A 23899-nucleotide genomic window follows, 5' to 3' on the forward strand; every position below is an offset into this window, starting at 1 on the left:
AATTGAGATGATTCTAAACATAGGACATCTGTTCATCGTTTTAGAGCAAGTTTTTTTTCTTTATTCAGTTATATTTCTGAGATTTTACTGGTGGCCTATCTTCAATATTGTTGCTGTACACAAGTTTGGCCACCCAATTGACACTTCATAATTGCAATTATTTAACACACTTTCTTTAATTACTGTCAGATTTTTACAATTTGAGAACATGTACATACTTATGTGTAATAAGTAGAACTTTAAAATCACACCTTAGTTTTCTTGCAGTTGTCTTATATAGAAAGAAATTGTAACCTCAAGTGATTATTCCATAAATGAATGTATTCACATTTGTTTTTACCTTCACTTCTTCTACTGTCAACACCAAACTTGCTCCTCAGAACATTCCATATTTAATTAAAATTTCAAGATTGTTTCCCCCTCCCCCTTTTTTCTTCTTACAAAAATATAAACATTGGGTTTTTTTTTTATTAGTGAATGTAATACTAACAAATACAAATGTCTTAGTTTACCACATCCTGTATGTTAGTATTATTTTACCTGTGCTTTGCATCCTACTCTCCAGAGCTAAAATATTTATCTTTAGTGGTGATGCAGATTTTCGAATTCAGGAATAAATATGTAACAAGTTCTTTAAGGCTAGATGCTATTCCTTTGATTGTGCAGCGAGATTTACAGAATGATATGTATATTAATGTGCATTGTCTAATTCTTTTGTTACCATATATCTGTTGAATTACACTCTTTTTTTTCCTTCAGTTAATTTTGAAAGTAATGAAGTATATAGTAAAATAACTTTGTCCTCATCAAGCTGATATTTGGCACATAAACTAACATGAAATTTTAATGACAAATTTTAATTTAGATCATTTTAAAACAGAGAGTTTGTATTATAGAACCAAAGGCAATTTGGTTTAGTAGCCAGAGGGTTAAGCTTAGACCTTGATTAGGCTGTATTTATGAGTATTAAAATGGTGCTGTGTTTTAATAACAAGGTTCAGTGTACATAACAAATTTTCCAGTCATAAGATATATCTGAAAGAATGAGAAAAATAAACTAGAAAACGATGTATAGAACATCGCTTTTTTGACTGAGTTGGGGTGCAGTCTTGAAGGAGGTGACTTAGTGCCAAGTGCTGTGAAGCTAAAGTGTGGTAGAGGGATAGGAACAGGTGTTTTGCTGTAGAGGAGCTACATGGCTACTCCAGCAGAAAAGGGAGATGAGGTGTTGGCATACCTTCAAGGTACAAGAAGGATAAAGAGAGAATAAAGACAGAGAATTGGTGATGACTGGGAGGAAAGGTTTGTGGCAGATGAGAATAAAAGCAAATGTAGTGAATGGTGAATATGGATGGAGGCTTGGAAAATGGTGAATGTACAAGGAGGAGAGGTGATAGGTTGTAATACATTCAAAAACAGTAGGGTTGAGAGCAACAGTATAATAAAACTAAATAAATGAAAAACAGGGAGATGTGAAGTGTAGGTGATAGAAAAGATGCAGTGACATAGATGGAGGTTAGAGGCATGTAGGGATGGATATTCTTTTTTTCTTTTACTTGTTTCAGTCATTTGACTGCGGCCATGCTGGAGCACCAATGAATGTCTTTGTTTCAATTAATTTTGAAAAGAATTAATTTATTATAATAACCGTTATTAAGCTGGTGTTTGGAATGTAAATTAACATAAAATTATTTTGATGGAAGGTTTTAATTTAGATTATTATAAAAAAAAAAAAAAATGAAATTTGTATCATAGAACTAGGACAGTTACAACAGGTTGATATAAAACGTTAAATAAACAAAAAAAAAATCAAATATTGTTAATTGAAAAACACAAATAATACTCTTCTTTCAGATTCATCGAAACAAAAATAAATGGAAGTTCCAGTTAAAAGACGGAATTATGAATCTCAATGGAAAAGACTCTGTATTTCAAAAAGGTGTTGGAGATGCTGAATGGTAGTTGTCTGTCGAAGTTGCAAGAAGAGATGTTCATGAAATAGAATTTACTTCCACGGAAACCTGTGCTTGACATTGTTTGCAATCAACTGCTAAGTCAATCATCCTCTAATTTGTGTGTGTGTGTGTGTGTATATATATATATATGTATATATATAAAAACATAGATTCATTATATATGTGTGTATGCATATATATACGTTAAACTTTATAAATTCATTTGTGTGTGTGTCTGTGTATATATAAATTTATAAAGTCTAACATTTTTGTATATACATACATACACACACATACTCATACATACACACATGTATGTATGTTACATTTTATAAATTCATATACATATATATGCATGTATATATATGTCTGAGTATGTGTGTGTATATGTATATATTCATATGTCTACACACATACCCATATTTATTTATATATATATATATATATATATCCACAGATATATAGATACAGTATATATATTATTATAAATATGTATGCACATACATGCAAGCATACTATTCGCACTCACTCACTCATGAATATGTGTGTGTGGTGAATACAGGAACATGCCCTTGATTTAGCCCTGTCATTAATCCCTCACACTTAATTAAAATAAATTTATCATATAGAAGTGAAATTACAATTCACACAGTGGCTAACACACATCTAACAATACATTTCCGATTCTTTGCTCCATGGCATTTCTTATGTTTTAAAACAATGTCTACTGCTTCTCCCCTATCCACTCATTGGAAGATTATCATTGTACGATTTTTGGTTAAATCTATAATCTAGGTTTGGATGATCTTAACATACATACAATCATATTCAGGAAACATTTAACATCTAAAATTTTAGCTGGAAAGGTCTGGATTGGTTGATGTTTATTTAATATTTAAGTACATTATGTTCAAATATTAGGTGTACATTCAAATGCACATATACACAAATATGTTGATATATATATATATATGTATATATACATACACACATATGTGTGTGTGTGTATCTGTATATATACACATACAGAGATATACAAATATGTAAATACACACACAAATACATGCTGCAACATAAATCGCAAGGGAAGTGGTGCGAATATGCAGTATCTTGCAAACTTTACGAAATCTATTTCATTCATTTATGGAGTCATTTAAATTCTCCTTGCAAAAAAAAAAGTTTTATTTTTAACATTAAAAATAAAATATTTTAATATAGTTATGTGTGAGTGTGTGTATATATTACCTTTGAGTGTTTGTGTGTGTATATGTTATATTGTAGACATGCCTGTCTTTGAGTTTAATCTTTTTTTTTTTTTACAGATGTTTTGTTGTTATTTCTCTATTAGTTGCTATAAGGGCATTAAGTTCCTTAATGCTTCAGCACCTTCAGGTCTCCATCTAAATGAAGTGTTGATAGTGGCATGTTGTTGCCATTTTTCTTTCTAGTTTGTAGAAAAGGATCATAGGAATGATGTAGTAACTGATAAAGTCAGCAACACCATGTCAGTACTCCTATCTCTTCATTCTGAAGCTGAGAGTCTTGCAGTGTTAATGGATTTAGGAAACCTAATCTTCCAAACTAAACATGAACTAATAAGGAAATATTGGAAAGCCATCTGTAATTTAGGAGATTAATTTTAAACGGTCATGTTTTCAATTTGACATGCTTGAAAGTTGTCTTTTTATGATATGTGTGTGTGTACATGTATTTGTATATACATTACATGCATATATAAGTGTGTTCATGTGAGTGACTGAGTATATAATGTGAAATTCATTTATTTTTCAAATCTTAGAATCACTCACGGCTAGCTTTGTCATTCAAAGCTAGATGTTTGTACAGGGATTAGCATTGTTTGATATATATATATGTGTGTATAATATATATATATATATAATATATATGCATTATTAAAAATGAAAGCAAATTACAGTCTTATGCACGTGATTTAGCCGAACTTTTCCTTTTTTAAATTCTTTCCTCCTTATCAAAAATTTTCTTAATTATGGATCATGATTAATTTTATCTAATGAATTTCCTTTAGATCAGTTTTTAAATTATCAACATTCACATACATACATGCTTTGTCTCTCTCTCTCTCTCTCTTCTTTAGCATTTTTTCCTGTTTTCATTTAAATTTTACTGAGTCCAATGAAATTTTGAAAACCACTAACAAAAAAGAAAAAGGTAAAAAAAAAAACCCCAGAAAATGAAGTTAAATCCCCTCAGAAAACCAAATTTCAAACAAAATGCATAAACACTCAGAAAAACCCAAGAAAGAAATGAAATATCACTGCTGAATCTGTACATAGTCATTGCTCTTTGTTTATTCTCCAGCAATTGGGTAAAATTGTTGATTTAAACAAACAAAAAATATCTTATCCAAAATCTGATTTGCTAAAAACTTAAAATAATTTCTTTATTATTATTGTGGTGGTGAGTTGGCAGATACGGTAGTTTGCTGGACTAAATATCTTCGTGGTTTTAGCCTTGTCTCTCTACCAAGAGTTAGAATCTCTTCTGTCGACTTAACCTTTCATCTCTCTGGGGAGCGGGGTCGATAAAGCAAGTACCAGTTTTATACTGGGATTGAGTGAATTGATTATAACTTTAAATAAAATTAAAAAATAAACAACAGAAATTGGCCCTGTCTCTGGTGAAAATAAATTATCATTGTTATTTTCCTAAAACCTTATTTTCAGTTTTTCTCTTAGTATTATGATGCACATTTTTACCTCTTTGCTTGGTTGGTTTATATAAACCAAGATTCTATGTTTCTCTTTGTAAATCTGTTTTCAAGTAAAAGATTTTTTTTCTTCTTTTTGATTTTTTTTTTTTTTTTTGATTTCAGCAGTTTTGTCACTACTATCTGCTGTAATTTTACTGCCAAGTAAAATCATTTTGGTTTTATCAGACCCTTTGAACTAGTCCCTACCAGCCTTGTGTGTAACTTTGTCTTCTTGCTGGCTATTTATATGTTAGTTTCATTTTAACCATTAAAAGAAAAATAAGGGAAGTTTTTCATTAAAGTTCTTATGAAAATGTTTTAAGTGTTTCTGCTGCAGTAATTCAGAAAAATTTCTTACTCTTTTTGCAGTATTGCTGTTTAACCCTTTGGCATTCAGATTATTGTATCAAATGTTATGCTCACTTATTCATTTTATTTTGAATTAATCATCCTTGTGGCTTCAAGATTTTGATGTGATTATCTTTATGACATTGTACTTCTACATTTAAGAGGCTAGATGGTTTGAGCATAAAACAAGTAGATTAATATGGCCAGTTTAAATGCTAAAGGGTTATTACAATTTACTTATTGTCAAACTTTCAGTTCCTTCTTCAAATAATGAATACCAAATATCTTATAAATGGCAAATTTGCAGTGTCATAGGTGTTGGACAAAGTTCTACAGAATTTACTTTCAGTCCAGGGCAGCAGGTTGGGATTTGATCTCAGAGCTGGAACATCTCTATTTTAAGATCAAATCTCACTGCCATTGAAAAACGATTATACATCTGTCAGGAAAGTGACCAATAGAATCAGCAGATTGAAACAAAACCAATGAAAACCTGATATCCTTAGTTTCAGTGGAAGATTGACTACTACTACCATCTGATCTGTGAAGTAGATTAGATCCATATTGATAGCTAAGATCCAATCTTAAAATTGTACTATTTTATTATTTCAGAATCACAAAAAGCTTGTGTCAGATATCTTAGGCTAAAGATGTCTGTATCCAATCCAACTTTTGATGCTTACACAAATTATCAGCAGAAACACTTGTTCAATCACACAGTAGATATGTCTCCATCACTATTATGGTCTTAATTCAACTTCCCTAGAAAGTTTAAATGTTTGCATTATTCCTGTTTAATTTCTTTAGTGTATTAAAGAGAAACAAGCAAACATTACATTATATATATCCCTTACTTGAAAACTGGGCAGATAAGGTGTCTGGCCATAAAGTACTACCTCAAATAAGCCTGGCAAGCTGAGGGATAGCTTACTGGTTAAGTCCCGTTCGTTGTCAGCATGCCTGTGATCCCAGTACATCTCTTGTGAATGTATGTAGTTGTCACCTATCCTTGTCTTCATCAAGTTTACTCTGGGACCTCTTTATTCTAACTTGTTTCTACATTCGAAATTTCTTCTCCATCTCTTAAGACTCAGCTATAAGAACCAGGTTTTAACTCAGTTACAGCTTGAAGAACAATAGGTGAGAACTGAGCTTTGTTTAACACTAAACTGCACATTCAGTGAACTCCTTTGCTGAAAGTATCCTTGTACAAAGCTTGCACCACTCTCACAAGCTATTCATCTAAGAGATCCTTTAAAGACTATTATATTATGTACAATGCCCTTTCAAAGGCCCCCAGATCAAAAAGGATTACTATTGACTAAAAATTTCTCTAGCATTAGTCTGGCATAGATTTAAATTGTATTTCATCTCAGCTGATTCTCTTCCTGATCACCTGTGCTTCAAACCTAGTCTGTCAATTTGATGTCTGATTGCTTGTTTCTAAAGCACCTGTCCAGTTGACAGTTGCACTTCTATGCCAGTGATTAAATGAGACTTCTTTGCTACCTGACTAGTTTGAGCCTTACTTTGCCAATTTTCAACATCTCAGTGACTACAGCCAATGGATCTCTTTTCTGAACATATTAATTTCATTACCATATTTCTGTAAAAAATATATTTTGTTTCAATTAATTTTTAAAATAATGAAAAATTTACTCAACTATTTAGAACATAGATTAACCTGCAATTTGGGGAAGATTTTAACTTGAATTGCCCTAAAGCCAAAGATTTGTATCATAGAATGAAGTGCAGCTTGGTACCAAATAAATTGGTCTTTCTGAGCATCGAATTGATCATTTTGTACAATCAATGTTTTGTAATAAGATTTGTAAGTGATGAGAGTAAGTATGCTGTTATTTCAAACACCTTGATCTTTCCCAACATATTACACTCTAGAACACGAGTAAATTTACCTTGCCCTCCTCAAATCATGTCCACTATCTGTCTCTTTGTGGGGTTCTCTCCCATGCTACTCTACGATACTTCACTCTATTTGCAGTAGACTGGCTTTCAGCAGATTACACTTTTGAAACCAGATTATGTCCATATAGATCTCAAAAGTATCCCTTTTCATCGTTTAATGTCTGCTTTCCATGCTAACGTGGATTGGATGATTTGACTGAGGACTGCACCAGGCTACAATCTGATCTGGCAGAGTTTCTACAGCCGGAAGCCCTTCCTAACGCCAACCACTCCGAGTGTAGTGGGTGCCTTTGTGCCAGTCAGGTGGTACTGGCAATGGCCATGCTCAAATGGTATTTTTTTTACATGCCACCTGCACAGGAGCCAGTCCAGCAGTACTGACAACGACCTTGCTCAAATGGTTTTTCAACGTACATTTAGCAAAACTCATGTGACTATCAAAGTTACTAAACCCGTTGGTTATTATCCTCTTCCCCAAAGAAAGGACACACATCTCCTCCAGGTGAGAATGAAACCTCATAACTATTTTTTACTCCCAGAGCAACCATGCCTAGAAAAGTTACCTAATCTAAATTATCCTGACTGCTTTTACATTATCTGTGCATCTTTCTGCCAGAGATCTTACAAAGGACAAAAATACGGTCAGTAGTAGATGGAACTCCCTATGGAAACACCTTTGCTTAATGTTCCTCACAAAGCTCTGCATTAGTCCCTTCCATTCTCTAGGGAGCATAAACATGGCCTCTCTCAAAGAGAATAGCAGAGCCCTGAGAACATCAGATAGTACCATCACATTTCCAATGAAAAACTACATATGCATATACATTGGCCTACAATTTCCCACTTTTAGTATCCTTTAGTATGTGTTAGTATCCACAACGTAGGAAGGCACAGACGGAGAGCACTGGTAGTCTTGGTCAGCTTTACACACAATGGATCCCAGTCCTATCAAGCTAGTTCCTTGCAATACTTGCTGTAACAAACACACCAGTTATGATAGAAAATAAAATGTAGCTTCCTTCCATCTTCAACTGAACTGAACTGATGACTGAAGCTTTGTTAAATTAATCTTGCACACACTGCAGGAGATTTATGGCAAAACAAAGAAGCAGAACTCAATAAGACAAGTATTTTTAAAGTAATTTTTGTTTATTCATTTATGAAATAAAATTGTCTATGATCTGGGTCTCTCCTTCTTTCCTTTAAAAAGAGCCAATAATGATACATTAGCTACTTTCACAATCTTAAATCGGACACCAGGAATATCACCAACGGCATGACCCTTTCGACCAAAACCAGCCACCAAAACTTCATCGTTTTCCTGAAAAGATAAGGACAAATAATTCAATATTTGCTGGCAAAGGACATGATTAATAATTTTAAGCAACCAACACTGAAGAAAAAAAAAAAAGTTGCCCTGATCCACTTGACTCTCTATAGAAGAAAGAACCAAGGAAATGAAAGAATAGAGAGTATTTGATAGAGTTAAAATGCCAGGAAAAAGAAAATTTAAAGCAGTATTTATTGACAGGCCTTCAATGAGTGACCCGGAGGGGAGATGGTAACTGTCCGAAGCTGGAAAGATACAAAGGCAGCACAGAATATAGCAAAAGATTACAGATGAAAGACTGTAGTAAATGGAAACCCAACAATATGCTGCCTGTCTTTGTAGAGATTACAACATGACAAATTATTAAAATGCTAGAAGCTATCAGAATAAGTGATCATCAAATTATGATTTTCAGTCCGCCACTTATACTTCATCATATAAGCTTCATTTAGTAACCTCTAACACCTAATAACAATGAGTAAGACAAATGTTCATTAATATCTAATCATGAGAGGACTTCAAAATGCTCACCTTGTGAAACCATTTATAGTTATGAAAATTTTACAATTAATATTTACTTACAGAATGTAATTTTAATAGCTAACTCTGCACACACATTTGGAAAATAACCTGTGCCTCATATTTCCTGCACACACGATTTTCCAGAACACTTGCATTCTACATTTGGTTGCCATGCAATTTAATACATCCTACCTAAACCATATCTTAAAAACTTTACTAAAATGAAGTGAATAAAACAAGTAACATTACACATTAACTCTTTAGTTGATAACCCATTATGAGATCCATAATTTACTCTGAATAGAATTTGAAGAGGAAAAAAATGCCAAATATCCAGAAGGTAAATTAAATTCAAGAGAATGTTTACTAAGCAAACCATATGAAAACCAATTATTGAAATGGTAGAAGCCATCAGAATAAGTGATCATCAAATTAAGATTTTCAGTCCGCCACTTATAGATCATCATATAAGCTTCATTTAGCAATCACAAAAACTGTAAAATATTATGCAAACCAAGCAGTTTGGATTGAGAAACATCAGATTTCACAAACCATGACTCTTTATAAGAATATAATTTTCAGTCTGTCACTCATCATCTAGCAACCCCACAAGTTGTAAAACACAGCTCTAAAATATACCATGCCTTACAACTTTCCTGTACCCTGTCAAAGATTTTACAACCAAAATGCCAACACCACCACTTTAAGATGTCTACTTCACTTTTTGCATTGAACAAAACGATGTGTAATAATTGAACCTAACTTCATTGGACATTTCCAGTATCTCAGCCACTATCCCTGTATTCATTATGCTGATAACACACACAATTTTTGAAAGGCTAAAGGGAATTGGAGAAAACCATGTGTAACATTCCCGATGCCAAGTGCTTATCCACGAAATGTTAGTCTTTCAGGTTTTCAACAGTCAATATTTAGTTTAAGTGATAAACTACAGAAGCCAAATTATAAGAAAAATAATTACTGAAAAACTAGAAACCATCAGAATAAGTGATCAAACTTATTTTTCAGTCTGCTACAATCTTTATCATATAAGCTTCACAAGCTGTAAAATATAACTATCATAATAAGCCTGGCCTCATAATTTCCAGCAATCACAATTTGTAAACCTCATGCTAAGTAAAAGCCTGGTTGCCCTTGCAACCCTCTCCAGCTGAGCATCCCTAATTTTGTGGGCTTGTAAGTGCTGGTGCTGTGTAAAAGTACCTAGCACACTGGTTGGCATTACGAAGAGCATCCAGTCGTAGAAACCATGCCAAAACAGACACGGAGCCGTCAGCTCTTGCCAAACTGCCCAACCCCTGACAGCATGGAAAATGGACATTAAATGATAATGATGATGCAAATAATGGTAAAAATTCGAATTAAATTTGCCATACCTCAAAACTTTATTAAAACCAAGTGAATAAAACATTTAACACTTTAATTGATATCCCATTAAAAGAGCCCAACTTACTCCAAGAGTGAAAAACAAACAAAAAGCCTAGTATCCAGATGGTAAATTAGATTCTTTAGATTAAGTTTAAGCAACCATATGAAAACCAATTATTGAAATGGTAGAAGCCATCAGAATAAGTGATCATCAAATTATGATTTTCAGTCCGCCACTTATAGATCATCATATAAGCTTCATTTAGCAATCACAAAAGTTATAAAATATCTCGCAGCCCAAAGTATATTTTTGTTTTGATCTAAAAAACAGAAGCTGTTAGATACCACAAAATGATAGCATCAATATCAAGGATGCTTCAAAACCACTCTAATTTCATTTTTAGTGTAACTATCTTTTAATCACTACTAACAGAGATACCCAGCCTTGCTTGGGATTAAAATGGCATAGTTTCTTTTTTTAATGTTTTACTGGTTTCAGTCGTGTGACTGTGGCCATGTCAGAGCACTGCTGCTGGTCGAACAAACCGACCACTGGATATGTTAGTACTTATTCTATCAGTGTCTTTTGCCAAACCACTAATTTATGGGAATGCAAACACAGCAACATCGACTGTCAAGCAATGGTGAGGACACAAACACACACATGCATATACACATTTGTGTATGTGCGTATATACATCACCAGAATCCAAAGTGATCATTAATTGTGATTTTCTGCCTGCCACCTGTATTTCATAATATAAATACATAATCTGCTTTGAGCACATTTTGTAATTCAAGTTCTTTTGAATTGTAATAAGACATGAAGTTAACTATTAATTAGTTTATTATGAAAATTATTCTTAACCACTATACAAGTAGTCCTTATACAGAAGCCTTCAACTTTTTACATGACACTTGCCCTACTGAAAAAAGATCAGTCATCAGAAGTTAACCATCCGAGCAAACATTATTTAAAATACCAGCAAGTCACAAATTATTGTAAAAAATACGTCAAAAACTGCCATAAACCAGTGTTAATGCTCAACCCTTCAGCATTCAGATTACTGTCAAATGCAATGCTTAAATATTCATGCGACTTTGATTTAATCATGCATTATTTAATAGCTTTGAGATTTCAATGATGTGATTGTTTATAAAATGACTGTAGGGTAGATCTGACCAGTTTGAATGTAAAGCAGGCAGAATATTTTGACTGGATATGACCAGATTAAATGCTTAAAATTTCAGCAATCATTTATAACTTACAATTCAGTTAATCGTTGCAATTGAGATACAAACCTTACACTAACTATAACCTGTGCAGAAGCACATATTTTGACCTTCATCATTGCCACACTTTTTTTATGTTTCCAAGGGACAGAATAATTTTTTGAGGCAGATTTTTTAAAGCTGGACACTCCCCTTATAATCAACCCTCGTCTGTTTCCAAACAAGGTGATATTTTCTCCCAGTTTCGTTTTTTTCCAAGAAAACTGCAGGCAAATGACACTGGTTGTCACTAACATGGCAAGACAAGGAGACAAACATATACATACATAAAGGTTACTTTTCTGTTTCCACCGATGAAACTTACAAGATTTTGGTTTACCTGTGGCTACAGATGACACCTGGCCCAAAAATGCTGTGTAATGGGACTAAACCCAAAACCATATAGTTGCAAAGCAAACTCTCGACCATACAGCTAAGCCTGTGTCTTGCATTTTATAAGCCAACAACTTGTGCAATTAAACTATCTTAATGGAATGATAAAATAAAAACTTTACTACATACTAAAATCATTGCTGATTGTAAAAACACAAACAATTATCCCAAATGAAGCCAGGTGAAATAAACAAGCATATCAGTGAAGTGACAATCATTCATGTTTAGGATTTCAGTCCGCCCGTCACTTAAATCATCACATAAGCCTGATCTAGAAACTTCAGCTACCAAAAACCATCAAAGCTATCTTAAGACTTTCGTTACTAACCTGGCCGAAAATTTTTTTGGTTCATAATACCAACCCGGCCTAGAGAACCTATTGTTATTTAAATGTAAATTTGAACCCAAATCTTGTTGGTACATTCGTTAAAACATGTGATTTCATTTTGTAAATAGTTGGCTTATAGTATCCGACATTGTTTGAAGTGATATCTCAACTCAGTGAATTTTGGGAGATTTTTTTCCACATCGATTTTTCTTCAACTTTGAAAATGGATAGGAGTTTCATGTTATCAAGCATTGATTCCAAATTTAAAGCTTTTTCAATGGAAAATAGGGAGATATCGAGAAAAAGAATGAATGAGGTCTTAAAGCACGTGGTGTACAATATGATATTTTTTCATTCGAAACCGAAAGCAGCGATTCCGAAGAAACAAAGCGGCGATGGCAACAGCAAAGACGATTTTACATTGGAATGAAATAAAACTTTCGTTTAGCAATCCTTCAAGCCATAAAATAACATACAAACTACGGTACAATTTCTGCTAACCACAGCATTAGGACCATCATATGTCAAACCTCATTTTTCCCTCACTGAAGATGAAAGACAAAATTGACCTTAGAGTGCAGAGAGAATAAATGCTGCAAGATATATCCAATGCACTATCAAATAATAAAATGTGAAACTAAACCAAACAGTGGTCACAAATTTAATACTAACAGTGGCTGAACTTTCAAGTTCTGATTTTCATCTGGGGATCAGAAAATACTTTAACAACACTGCAATTCAGTGAAGGGATCAAGATATCATCATATCACCTAGCAGAGGAAAACACCACATTTAGTCAATATAATCTAATTACACCCACTCATATTTAGCCCAAATGTTGACAAAAATCTTTGTATCAAATTAAAACATTTACTCAATATTACACAACATTTATACAAATTCTTAGTTCTCTGAATATTACCATTTTTTCCAATAGCATTTTCCTTTACCCATACAAAAATAAACTTTAGCTTCAAATTTTGTAGAAGCAACTCATGAAGAGTTTATTGCTCCAATAATTCATTTTATAAGCTAAGTTTTGAAAAAATGTGAAGACACCACCTTAAATGTCATTCAATTGTTTTGAGCCTTAGAAACTAAAGAACGAATCTTGACATGTCTGTGTGTGACAACACGTGTTGTTAACTGTAAATATACGAAACATTATCACTAATATGGCTTTTTCGATGTCGATCTAGTTTTCTTCTTAGAAATTTACATACACAAATGAAGTAAGAATACAGATACATAATTTGCACATTATAAATATGCAAGGCTTTTCAAGTTTAAAATGCAACATCGTTTTTGTTATCTACTTTCCACACACAAACATACAGAAAAGAAGTATGTATGTGTATTGAAAAAGCCATATTAGTGATATTTCAGACCATAGCTGTCTTACAAAACTTATGATTCCATGTTTTAGAATTTCAATGAAACACACTAATGAAAGAATGCAGTTTTGAAAAAGAAAATGTTTAAGTGTATAAATGCTCGTAGCTGCAGTAGAATGGGTTAGGGACATTATCTAGTTGGCCAACAGATAACATAATAGTAAAACTACAAAAACCCAGAGTAACTATTTAACATTCTAACACCACAACTGACTATTCCTGTTTAAATATTGCATCTTAGGTACTATAAAAAAATAGAATAATAAAAAAAAAAAACTGTAAAAATTCAATAGCTAAGCAGTAAGTCAGACTCCAGCTAGAACTAACAGCTCAAGTTGGTGAAATTATTTCAATGATTTCCATCTGGGGATCAGAAAAGATTTTAACAACAGAACAATTCAGTGAACGGATCAAATTTTCATCATATCACTCTGCAGTGGAAAACACCTAACCAAGCACAAGCCTGCCAACAAATTTCATTTAATTAACCCTTTTGATACCATCTCTGGTTTTATGATACAAACTTATTGTTTTTAAACTATCTTATTCAACCTTCAACATTGCCTAGTTTACATTCAAAATGGCATCTTATACCTGCCCTACAATGTCATTCTAAAAATATTACAACACATTGAAATCTCCAAGATACAAAATAATGCATAATCAATTCAACACAATGTGAGAAAATAAGCTGTAAATTTGACAAAGAAATCTGAATTAAAGGGTTAAAACTTTTCATCAAAATTTCTTAATTTATGTTCCAAAGATCCGTTTAATAATGACAAAGGTTTGGTAACAAAAGAGTCTAACAAGGTACTTATATAATGCAACATGACTGTTACTAAACACCTCAAACCAGCAAGTCTTATATTCAAGTGATTATCTGACTATATATATAAAATTTCAATAGGAAACAAAATTCTAAATAGCCTAATACTGATAAATAAAAAGCTTATTTTACACAACTTTTGTCTTAATTATATTAAAAATTGCAACAAGTCACCTCATTCAAAATAACAAGCAATGAGAAGGCAGACATAATTTCTAAAGCACATCCTACAGAAAATGTGCACCATATTCAAGTAAAATTTAAATTATCATTCACACAAGCCTATCAGAAAAGTGACATTCATTCAAATTTTGGACATCAGTCCGCCCGTCACTACATATTCATCATATAAGCTGTTCTCACTCAAAACTGCAAAAACCATATAAGACATAATTTAATTAAGTCCATATTAATTTAAAATGACTTATGAGTAAAAAAAAAAATTCTGGCAAGATCCATTGCCATTCTGATTCAATTTATTTTGAAAAGAATTTAGTTAATTAATTTTACCATTATTCAACAGGGGCTTGGAACATAAAATGAAATTTTAGGCTTGAATTTTCATCATTTTGTAGATCACTGCACCTCATTCAAATACATGACTACCATGTTCAGAAATCCAGTTCCCTTCAATATCCTTAACCCTTTCTATACTAACCTGGCTGAAAACTTTTTTGTTACATAAGTCCAACCCGGCCAAGAGTACCCATTGTTATTTAAATGTAAATTTGAACACAAATCTCGTTAGTACATTCGTGAAAACACCTGATTTCACTTTGTAAATAGTTGAGTTATTGTATCCAACATTGTTTGGTATGATATTTGAACTCGCTGAATTTTGGGAGAGGAATTTCATGCTATCAAGCAGTGATTCTGAATTTGAAGGTTTTTCAACTGAAGATATGGAGACACTGAGAAAAAGAATGAATGAGGCACAAAAGCACGTGATGAACGAGAATCGGATATCTCTGTATCCGAAAGCAGCAACAGCGAGGATGATTTTACACTAGAATGGAGTAAAAACTTAAAAAATTGTTTTTATCAAATTTTCTGAGAAGACAGCGTCTACTCACTTTCTCAGGAAGCGAAACCACTAGACTTTTTTTTTTCAGCATGCTTGTTTAAAGTGATCATTGCGAAAACAAACCGTTACACAGAATGTAAACAAGCTGGAAAAAAAAGATAGTTTGTGGTTTCCCACAGCCTTAGAAGAAATACGGGCATTTTTTTTTGCCATAAATATTATTATGGGTATTAGACTGTTACCCAGAATTACAAATTACTGGAGCTATCAGGAACCTTTTGGCAATCAGTATGTTCCAATATTATGACCTGAATACAACCTGTGAAACTGAACCAGTATTTACATGTGCGAGATATAATAGTACCCCAGTACATGGAGAACTAAACTTTGACCCCTTATAAGACCCCTCATCAACTGCATTCAAAATGCATATAATACATTTTACAACCCTGAGACTTATCCATCGACGAGGGCATGGTGGGTTATAAAGGAAGGTTTTGACAATATATGCCAGGAAATCCCATGAAATGGGGGATCAAAGTTTGGAAAATTTGTGAAGCAAATACTGGGTACTGCTGTGGATTTAGCTTTTATACAGGGAATGGCCTAGGGTATGATGTGGTCTAGAATTTATCATGACCATACCATAAGCAGGGCCATGTATTTTTTGACCGATATTTTAGTTCAGTCAAACTTGCAGCGGATTTAGAACCTTGGCAACGTATATGTGTGCTAGTAATTGCTAGCAGAAAAGGGCTGCTGTTGGATATAAAAGCAAAATTTTAAAAAAAGAGGTGAAATAATCCAACAGCAGAAAAATTTTCTATCTACCAGTGCACAACCGTGTAGATGAAAATGGCACCCCATTTGTGAACCTTGATTATAACAGGTACATGGGCGGTGTGGATCGGCTGAGATATTATCCTGGATTTACCTATAATTAGAGTCACTTTGAGACAAAAACTGCATTACTCACTAGGTGATCAGAAAATATATTTTATCCACAATCTAATTCAGTGAACGGATCAAGTCTCATCATGTCACCTTTGGGGAAACCCTCACCATACACCATCAATATTGATCTATACTTCCTCAAACTTTGATTTCTATACTCAAATTTAAAACCCAACTCCACTTACAAATTCAAACAGTCAGTATGCTTTCTGCCAGCGCCGCCCTGACTGGCCTCGTGCAGGTGGCACGTAAAAAGCACCCACTACACTCACGGAGTGGTTGGCGTTAGGAAGGGCATCCAGCCGTAGAAACATTGCCAGATCAGACTGGGGCTGGTGCAGCTCACTGGCTTCCCAGACCCCAGTTGAACCGTCCAGCCCATGCTAGCATGGAAAGCGGACGCTAAACAATGATAATGAGTATGCATAATACAAGCACACTGTTCTGTGCATTAAATTCAATTGATAATCTAGTGATGTGCACAATTCTTCTATATCAAAATTTTGTTGCATACCCAATTGAATATTAGCTGATGACTCATTTTCTATGGTAATGTTTAAACAAAATTTAAATATTTTTACATTTTGTTCAACCTGGATTTACCTATAATTAGAGTCACTTTGAGACAACTGCATGATTCACTAGGTGATCAGAAAAGATATTTTATCCACAATCTAATTCAGTGAACGGATCATGTCTCATCATGTCACCTTTGGGGAAACTCCCCACCATACACCATCAATATTGATCTACACTTCCTCAAACTTTGATTTCTATACTCAAATTTAAAACCCAACTCCACTGACAAATTCAAACAGCCAGTATGCATAATACAAGCACACCAAAGACAGTTACGGTAATACTAGAGTCATTTACTTAAATCAATAAATAGTCCTTTCTGCTATGGGCACAAGGCCTGAAATTTTGAGGGAGATGATAAGCCAATTACACTGACCTCTCACCACCCCCAGTGCTCACCAGACACTATTTTATCAACACCAAAAGGAATTATAACTCAGAATGCAAAGTTGGACGAAATGCCACTAATCATTTTGTCTGGCATGCCAACAATTCTGCCACTTTGCTGCCTTAATTCAACAAACAATGGAAACTAAATCACCTCTAGATGTGATAGAAAACAAGTGAACCACTAACAGGCAATAAACAGTACAATAACTATGTACTACTGCAAGTGCAACGCAACAAACAAGCCTATCAGAAGAGTGACACTCATCATGATTAAGGACATCAGACCGCCCGTCACTAAGTTTTCATCATGTAAGCTTGATCTATGTCTACTGGCATTATCTCTATATTGCATAGCTACATACATCAGAGTGAAGGCAATTTGAGACCCATCATTATATACATATAAAACCATGCTCCCTGAACTCCTTTTTACTAAAATAAGCAAAAAGTGTGTGTGTGTGTGGGGGGTGTTCTGATTGAACAGGCTACACATCTTGCATAGACAATGTCTTTATACAACTGAAAATTTCCCCCATAACCATGTTAATGTCCATATCATGAACAAAAAACTAGATAAAGTAAATCTGGTACAAAGCCCCAAGAGAATGTTTTCCATTAAGCAGCACATTCAAAAGGGGTTGGGGTGCACAAAATACATGAAAATACAGTAATAGCTCTCCTCTCCCTTTGTTTTTAAATCCCAGAAGAATATTAAGAGGCCATATTTTCCTATTAAAGTTATGCCATCAGTCTCAAGAACCAGAATGTATACCCTCCATGTATGTGGCAAAATCAGGTTATATACAAGCTAGAGCTCATCCTCTGGCAAACTGAATTGAACCCAACATAGATTTTGTTCACTCCCTACAACTCATTGACCACCACCTACCTTTCTACATTTTTTTGGATTGATTCAATAACAAGAAACTGGTTGTTTCCATGACAGTGACAGTTACTAAAACAGGAGGAGGAGGAGAAAGCTAATGGATTGTGTGTGTGCGTGCTTGTTTTGTTTTTATGTGTTGTGGAATATAGATATAACGAAATATGCCAGCAAAAAGCCTTGCATATTTGTTCTTACCTGCTTCATCCACAAACTTCCAAGCATAAAACAGAAAACAGTAATAGCCAAATCTTATAAAATTTTAAATTACTCTATATCCCAAATCCTGGGGAAACAACACTGCCAATCCAAGAATCCCACAACCAAGTTTAATCATAAAAGATTTACTCTCCCCTCCCTTTGTTTTTACATCCCAGAAGAATATTAAGAGGCCATATTTTCCCATTAAAGATATGCCATCAGTCTCAAGAACCAGAATGTATACCCTCCATGTATGTGGCAAAATCAGGTTATACCAGCTAGAGCTCATCCTTTGGCAAACTGAATTGAACCGAACATAGATTCTGATATGATTTTGTTTACTTCTAATGAGTTTCCTCATTCCCTCCCTACAACTCATTGACCACCACCTACCTTTCTTCACCAACACCCTAGCAGCCATTACTCTCTCTACCCTTCCCAAGCTGTCCCCACCATCTTTTATCTTTCTTACCAACTGAAGCCCAGTTATCCCCACCTCCACGACAAACTGCTTCTGACATTTCTATAACGCTTTTTTCACCTCTTAATTATTCGGCATTCTTTTGGATTGACTCCACAAGAAATCGGTTGTTTCTGACAAGACAATTCACTTCAGATATCTTCATGACCTTGTGACAATGACAGCTACTAAAACGGGAGGAGGAGGAGGAGAAAGCCAATGGGTTGTGGAATATAGATACAACGAAATTATGCCAGCAAAAAGCCTTGCATATTCTTACCTGCTTCATCTACAAATTTCCAAGCAGAAAACAGAATACAGTAATAGCCAAATCTTACAAATTTATTTTAAATTACTCTATATCCCAAATCCTGGGGAAACAACACTGTCAGCCCAAGAATCCCACAACCAAGTTTGGTCATAACAAAGATAAAGATATGCCATCAGTCTCAAGAACCAGAATGTATACCCTCCATGTATGTGGCAAAATCAGGTTATACAAGCTAGAGCTCATCCTTTGGCAAACTGAATTGAACCTAACAGATTTTGTTCACTTCTAATGATATTCGTCATTCCCTCCCTACAACTCATTGACCACCACCTACCTTTTTTCAACAACACCCTAGCAGCCACCTTCCCAAGCTGTCCCCACCATCTTTTATCTTTCTTACCAACAAACTGAAGCCCAGTTATTCTCACCTCCACAACAAACTGCTTCTGCCCCTTCTATAACACTTTTTTAACCTCTTAATATTCAGTATAATAACTCAAAATGTAAATATGGACAAACTGTCACTAAGCATTTTGTCCTGTTCCATTACACTTCAGTCTGCAAGTTACTCAGTGATCCCACTAGTGCTCAGCTCACTGTGTAATGTGGTTGACATCAGGAAGGGCATTTAGCTATAGAAACCATGCTATGGTAGATATTGGGGTTCATTGGTTTCTGTGGAATAGTTCAGCCAATGAATATTCTATGACATTAAAACCTTGGTGACTGCAAATTCATTAATTTTGCCCTACTGATTGAGATAAAAACGAACAAAATATTGGGGGAGAATGTAACATCATTAAATAAGACACACACAACCCATCTAATTGCTTATGTCAAAATATGACATACCATCTCCCCCAAGAAATGGTTTGTTCTTCATTGTGGCAAATTCAGGCCATGAAAAACTTTTATCCTTTTTAAGTGAAAACCTTAAATTACCACAGTGAAAATCAAATCTTACTTATACATTCCAACTAGCAGAGTTAACCCAAAAATGGTTATCCAATCAAAAGCAAATAGTTATTTGTACTGTTCTTTCAAACCTAAGATTAAGAATAATTTATTTAAGAAATAAAAATGGATGATATGGTAATACCAACCTCCTTATAAATAATTCTTATAAACAGACAGCCGGCATCTCACTTTATAAATTGCTACCAAAATTGATGAATTTGCTGTAACCTAAGTTTTTAATGTTATAGAATATCCAATAAATCAAAATTGCAAATACTGCTATGAACTCCAATATCTACCTTGGCATGGTTTCTATAGTTAAATGCCCTTCCTAATGTCAACCACTTTACACAGTGAACTGGGTACTTCTAGGGTGTGGGGGAGTATTAGCACTAGCGAGGTAACTTGAAGATTGAGTTGGGGTGCACAATTAAGGAACCAAAGTGTGATAGAACAGGTGTCTTGCAGAAGAGGAGATACATGATTTCCTCACCTGGAAAAAACGAAAAATGGTACTTGGTGAACATAAAAGAAACTAGAGATAGACAGCTGGAAAGAAAAGATAGGGAGTCAAGTGTGCTGAACCATTCCTTAACTTAAAATGCAACTGATCGAGGCATTTCAGGTACATTAAGTTAGGCAGGTCCAAATCACAAGTGGGAAGATTCCATTACTTCCCACCAAAGATATGCCATCAGTCTCAAGAACCGGAATGTGTTCTCCATGTATGACAAAATCAGCTGATACAAATTAGAGCTCATCCTCTGGCATAGATCTTATTAAATATCACCATATTTACATGTATGAAATCGAAAAATAAATGAAACAAACCTCAATGAAATTTAAACAACCATCATTAGGTACGAAGGCTGTGATCTTTTTACCATTCTTTATGAGCTGTACTCTCACACATTTTCTGATGGCTGAGTTAGGCTGTTTGGCTTCAACACCACTGAAAAGAGAATATATACACATATAGATATACATAAAAAAAATTTGCGATGCAGTAAAGGGACAAATTCAAAATTTAGGGAGAGAAAAAAAAAAAAAAAAATCAAATATACATACACTTTTTCTAAAACGATTCCCTTAGCATGGGAAGAACCGCCAAAAGGATTGGCTTTGTATCTGGTACCCAAATTTGCCTTTTTGTAGTCATTATCGTGCCATCTCTGTTTACGGCGATGATTCTTTAGCTTTCGTGCAGTTCTCAAACCTCTGGGCTTACCTAGAAAAGAAAAAATTTCATTTGAGATGGATCCTACATATTGGAGGACTATTTCTGATGCACCAAATATTTTTGTTTGCTGCATCAGATATTCGAATTATAATGGAAGTAACACCTGGTGATGCACACTCATTGTGTGGTAGTATTTGATGTAAAAACCTCTAATTTAGAAAGGTCATTCGTAAAAACGAAAATATCAATCCACTCTGTGCAGTCATTTTCAATTAAATATAATACAATTTACGATATTAAGGGATGAGATGGCCACGGTTGAAAAGCCATGGTTCTGCAGAAGTCTGCGTGTACAAAACCAAAACGAATAGGACTATCGTTTATACAGACCAATGGATACATGGACCAAGGGAAATAATCCATGTTTCATCGTGAAATGATATGCAAACAATTACCATCTCCCCTTCGAGAATAGATACCGCATGTCTCTCCTTTTTTAAGACGGTAGAATGTAAATTTTTTTTTTTGCCAGAAACTCACATTTTCGGATACGTCCCCCCCCCCATTTTTCACTTTTTTCCCGTAACCGGAAACTTAAAACCCTAACTACAAAACTTATTTTTTCGGCATATTTTGAAGAAAAAAAAATTCTGAAAAAAAGTTAAAAACGAAGAAATTAGGGGTGAGAGAGGGGTAATTTCAAAATGCCGATTTTTTGGCAGATTCGCATTCGCCGTAGCCGAAAACGAGGGTTTGTGTAGAGAAAAAATAATAATGTGGTTGGGGATACAAAAGGAAGTCTTGCTTTTTTTTTTTTTTTGTTACTCTTTCTAACCGGTCAAACCCAACATAGAAACTACCTCGTCGACTCGGGCTCTCGCTGTTGAAGGTAGCGTGTTAGATCTACCATTTAATGCAGTAGAAACGTATGCACACATCACATGCTGAAATAGACACTGAACGAAATGCAGATGGAATTCAGTAACGGTTTCGTCCGATACCGATCGATGATGCAGTAAATCCGGGTCCAAGTATCAATAGCTAATGTGGCTGTTCTGAAGAATTCAGAACAGTGTATTCAGAAATTTAAGACCTGTTACGTATATAATGTATTTTTCTAATGCTTTCCAGTCACCAATGTTATAATAAAATTTTTATTATTATACCAGTCTCATGAGTTGGATAGGCGAACTTTCGGAATACTTATCACCTCATGGAGAAGGGAAAAAAAGCAACAAGGAACTGGTTGGTTGTTTCTTTCTGTGAAATATACATTATTTTGCTGAGGGGGAGGGGGGGGACAACCCCCCCCCCCCATTCCAGTAAGTTTTCTTATAAGTGAACAGGGGTGTACAATAGCAATATTTTGTGGACAGGATTTCGCAATGTATATTACCGTGTAAACTGAATCAACATTACTGAGCAATTCACTAGGTTTATTTCAACATGCCCAGTCTAAATCAATAACCATTGGAACCCTTCTAGGTTGCCCGGACACGAAGGCAATGTCCAACAGGTTTGCTAAAATAAAAATGTGTATCAAAAAAAAAAAAAAGATAAACTGGTGAAAATTAGATATGCTAACTATAGCATTGAACACAAGCAGATCGATGATATTCCATCTTAAACCTTTTGCAGGGAACAGATTTTCCCAGTTTGACCCGTTTTAAGACGCATTAAGAGAGCAATTTGGAGATTAGCTGCTATTTCTAGTAGGTCGAGCTCCCTTTTAACATACAAATTTTTTGTCTAGAGAAATCCTACATTGTCAGCTGAGATATATAATGGAACTACTCAGCAAAAAAGGCAACTTTCAAGATAGCAATACCAGGTCGGAAAAAGTCTTCCAGATAAATATTTCTTAAGAAGTGCATTATCATCTATAATTCCAATGAAGATTATTTAACATAAACTTAAAAAATAAAGACGAAGAATGTATTTTTTCCAATCGGAACCCTATCTAATGTACAAACTAAAGTTGTACAATTTAATCATTTTGCACGTGGGTCAATTCTAAAAATGACCAATTATGCGGCAAAACTCCAAGTTAATTTCTTAAGAATAACGAAAGCCTTAACTGTTATATATTAAATTCTAAGACTTAAACAAAGGATGGTATTTACTGTATTAATTCCATCACAATATACGTATATATATATTTATTGTAGCATAGGGCTGACTGCCATGTGGAAAGGAAAAATGGCAGCGGCGATGTGCAAAGGTACGCTGTTTGACTTTTATCAGGCATTTGACTAAATAATTGGGAGAATATTAAAGTTATAACAACACAGAAACGAAGCATATAGCACAAGGAAACGTTGTATATAACAACTGGACAAAAAAACGATGTTGGTGCGGAATAAATTGGATATAAACGACGGGAGAAATGCCGAGTTCCACTTACCCATGATGGCGGCTTGATTGAAAAGAGAACGTGTCACGAGAGGGCGCTGTAGGGTAAGGAAGGTTTTGTTAGAAAGGGAGGGAGGACGTTACGAGAGTCTCGTTTGTCACATGACTTCTCCTTGTCAAATCTCGTGTGAGTGACTCTGGAATATATTAGCAGACAGATACACAAGAGAA

General features: G+C 34.4%; 2 protein-coding genes and 1 long non-coding RNA gene across 4 annotated transcripts in view; 1 reads left to right on the top strand and 2 right to left on the bottom strand.

The window, feature by feature from the left end:
• The window catches only part of LOC115217536 (transcription initiation factor IIA subunit 1), an 89691-nt gene extending 87498 nt beyond the window's left edge, over positions 1 to 2193 (top strand). The window contains exon 10 of one of the 2 annotated variants that reach the window (XM_036507647.1): positions 1855 to 2193. In XM_036507647.1, the coding sequence (XP_036363540.1) occupies positions 1855 to 1962 (108 nt within the window). In that variant the 3' untranslated portion in view covers positions 1963 to 2193. The remainder of the gene's footprint in view (positions 1 to 1854) is intronic. The other variant, XM_029787263.2, reaches the window with a different exon arrangement.
• A 5895-nt stretch (positions 2194 to 8088) lies between these two features.
• Positions 8089 to 23853, bottom strand: LOC115217538 (40S ribosomal protein S23). The gene is made up of 4 exons (XM_029787265.2): positions 23721 to 23853; positions 21205 to 21364; positions 20968 to 21088; positions 8089 to 8281 (listed from the first exon to the last, which is right to left on the bottom strand). Exons 1-4 carry the CDS (start codon positions 23722 to 23724, stop codon positions 8135 to 8137), a joined length of 432 nt encoding a protein of 143 aa, XP_029643125.1. The 5' UTR covers positions 23725 to 23853; the 3' UTR covers positions 8089 to 8134.
• LOC118765464 lies at positions 14981 to 15734 on the bottom strand. The gene is made up of 2 exons (XR_005001332.1): positions 15110 to 15734; positions 14981 to 15079 (listed from the first exon to the last, which is right to left on the bottom strand). It is a non-coding gene; the product is annotated as an uncharacterized LOC118765464 (long non-coding RNA).
• Positions 23854 to 23899: the final 46 nt, after the last annotated feature.

This window comes from Octopus sinensis, linkage group LG11 (assembly GCF_006345805.1).
Source record: "Octopus sinensis linkage group LG11, ASM634580v1, whole genome shotgun sequence".
In the NCBI taxonomy this organism is placed as follows: Eukaryota; Metazoa; Mollusca; class Cephalopoda; order Octopoda; family Octopodidae; genus Octopus; species Octopus sinensis.

Excerpts from the sequence above, each read along its gene's own strand:
- LOC115217538 (XM_029787265.2), bottom strand. Across the intron at positions 21,089-21,204 it reads GGAATCGTTTTAGAAAAAGT|TGGTGTTGAAGCCAAACAGC; the intron begins GTATGTATATTT and ends TTCTCTTTTCAG. Across the intron at positions 8,282-20,967 it reads GTTGTTTAAATTTCATTGAG|GAAAACGATGAAGTTTTGGT; the intron begins GTTTGTTTCATT and ends TTATCTTTTCAG.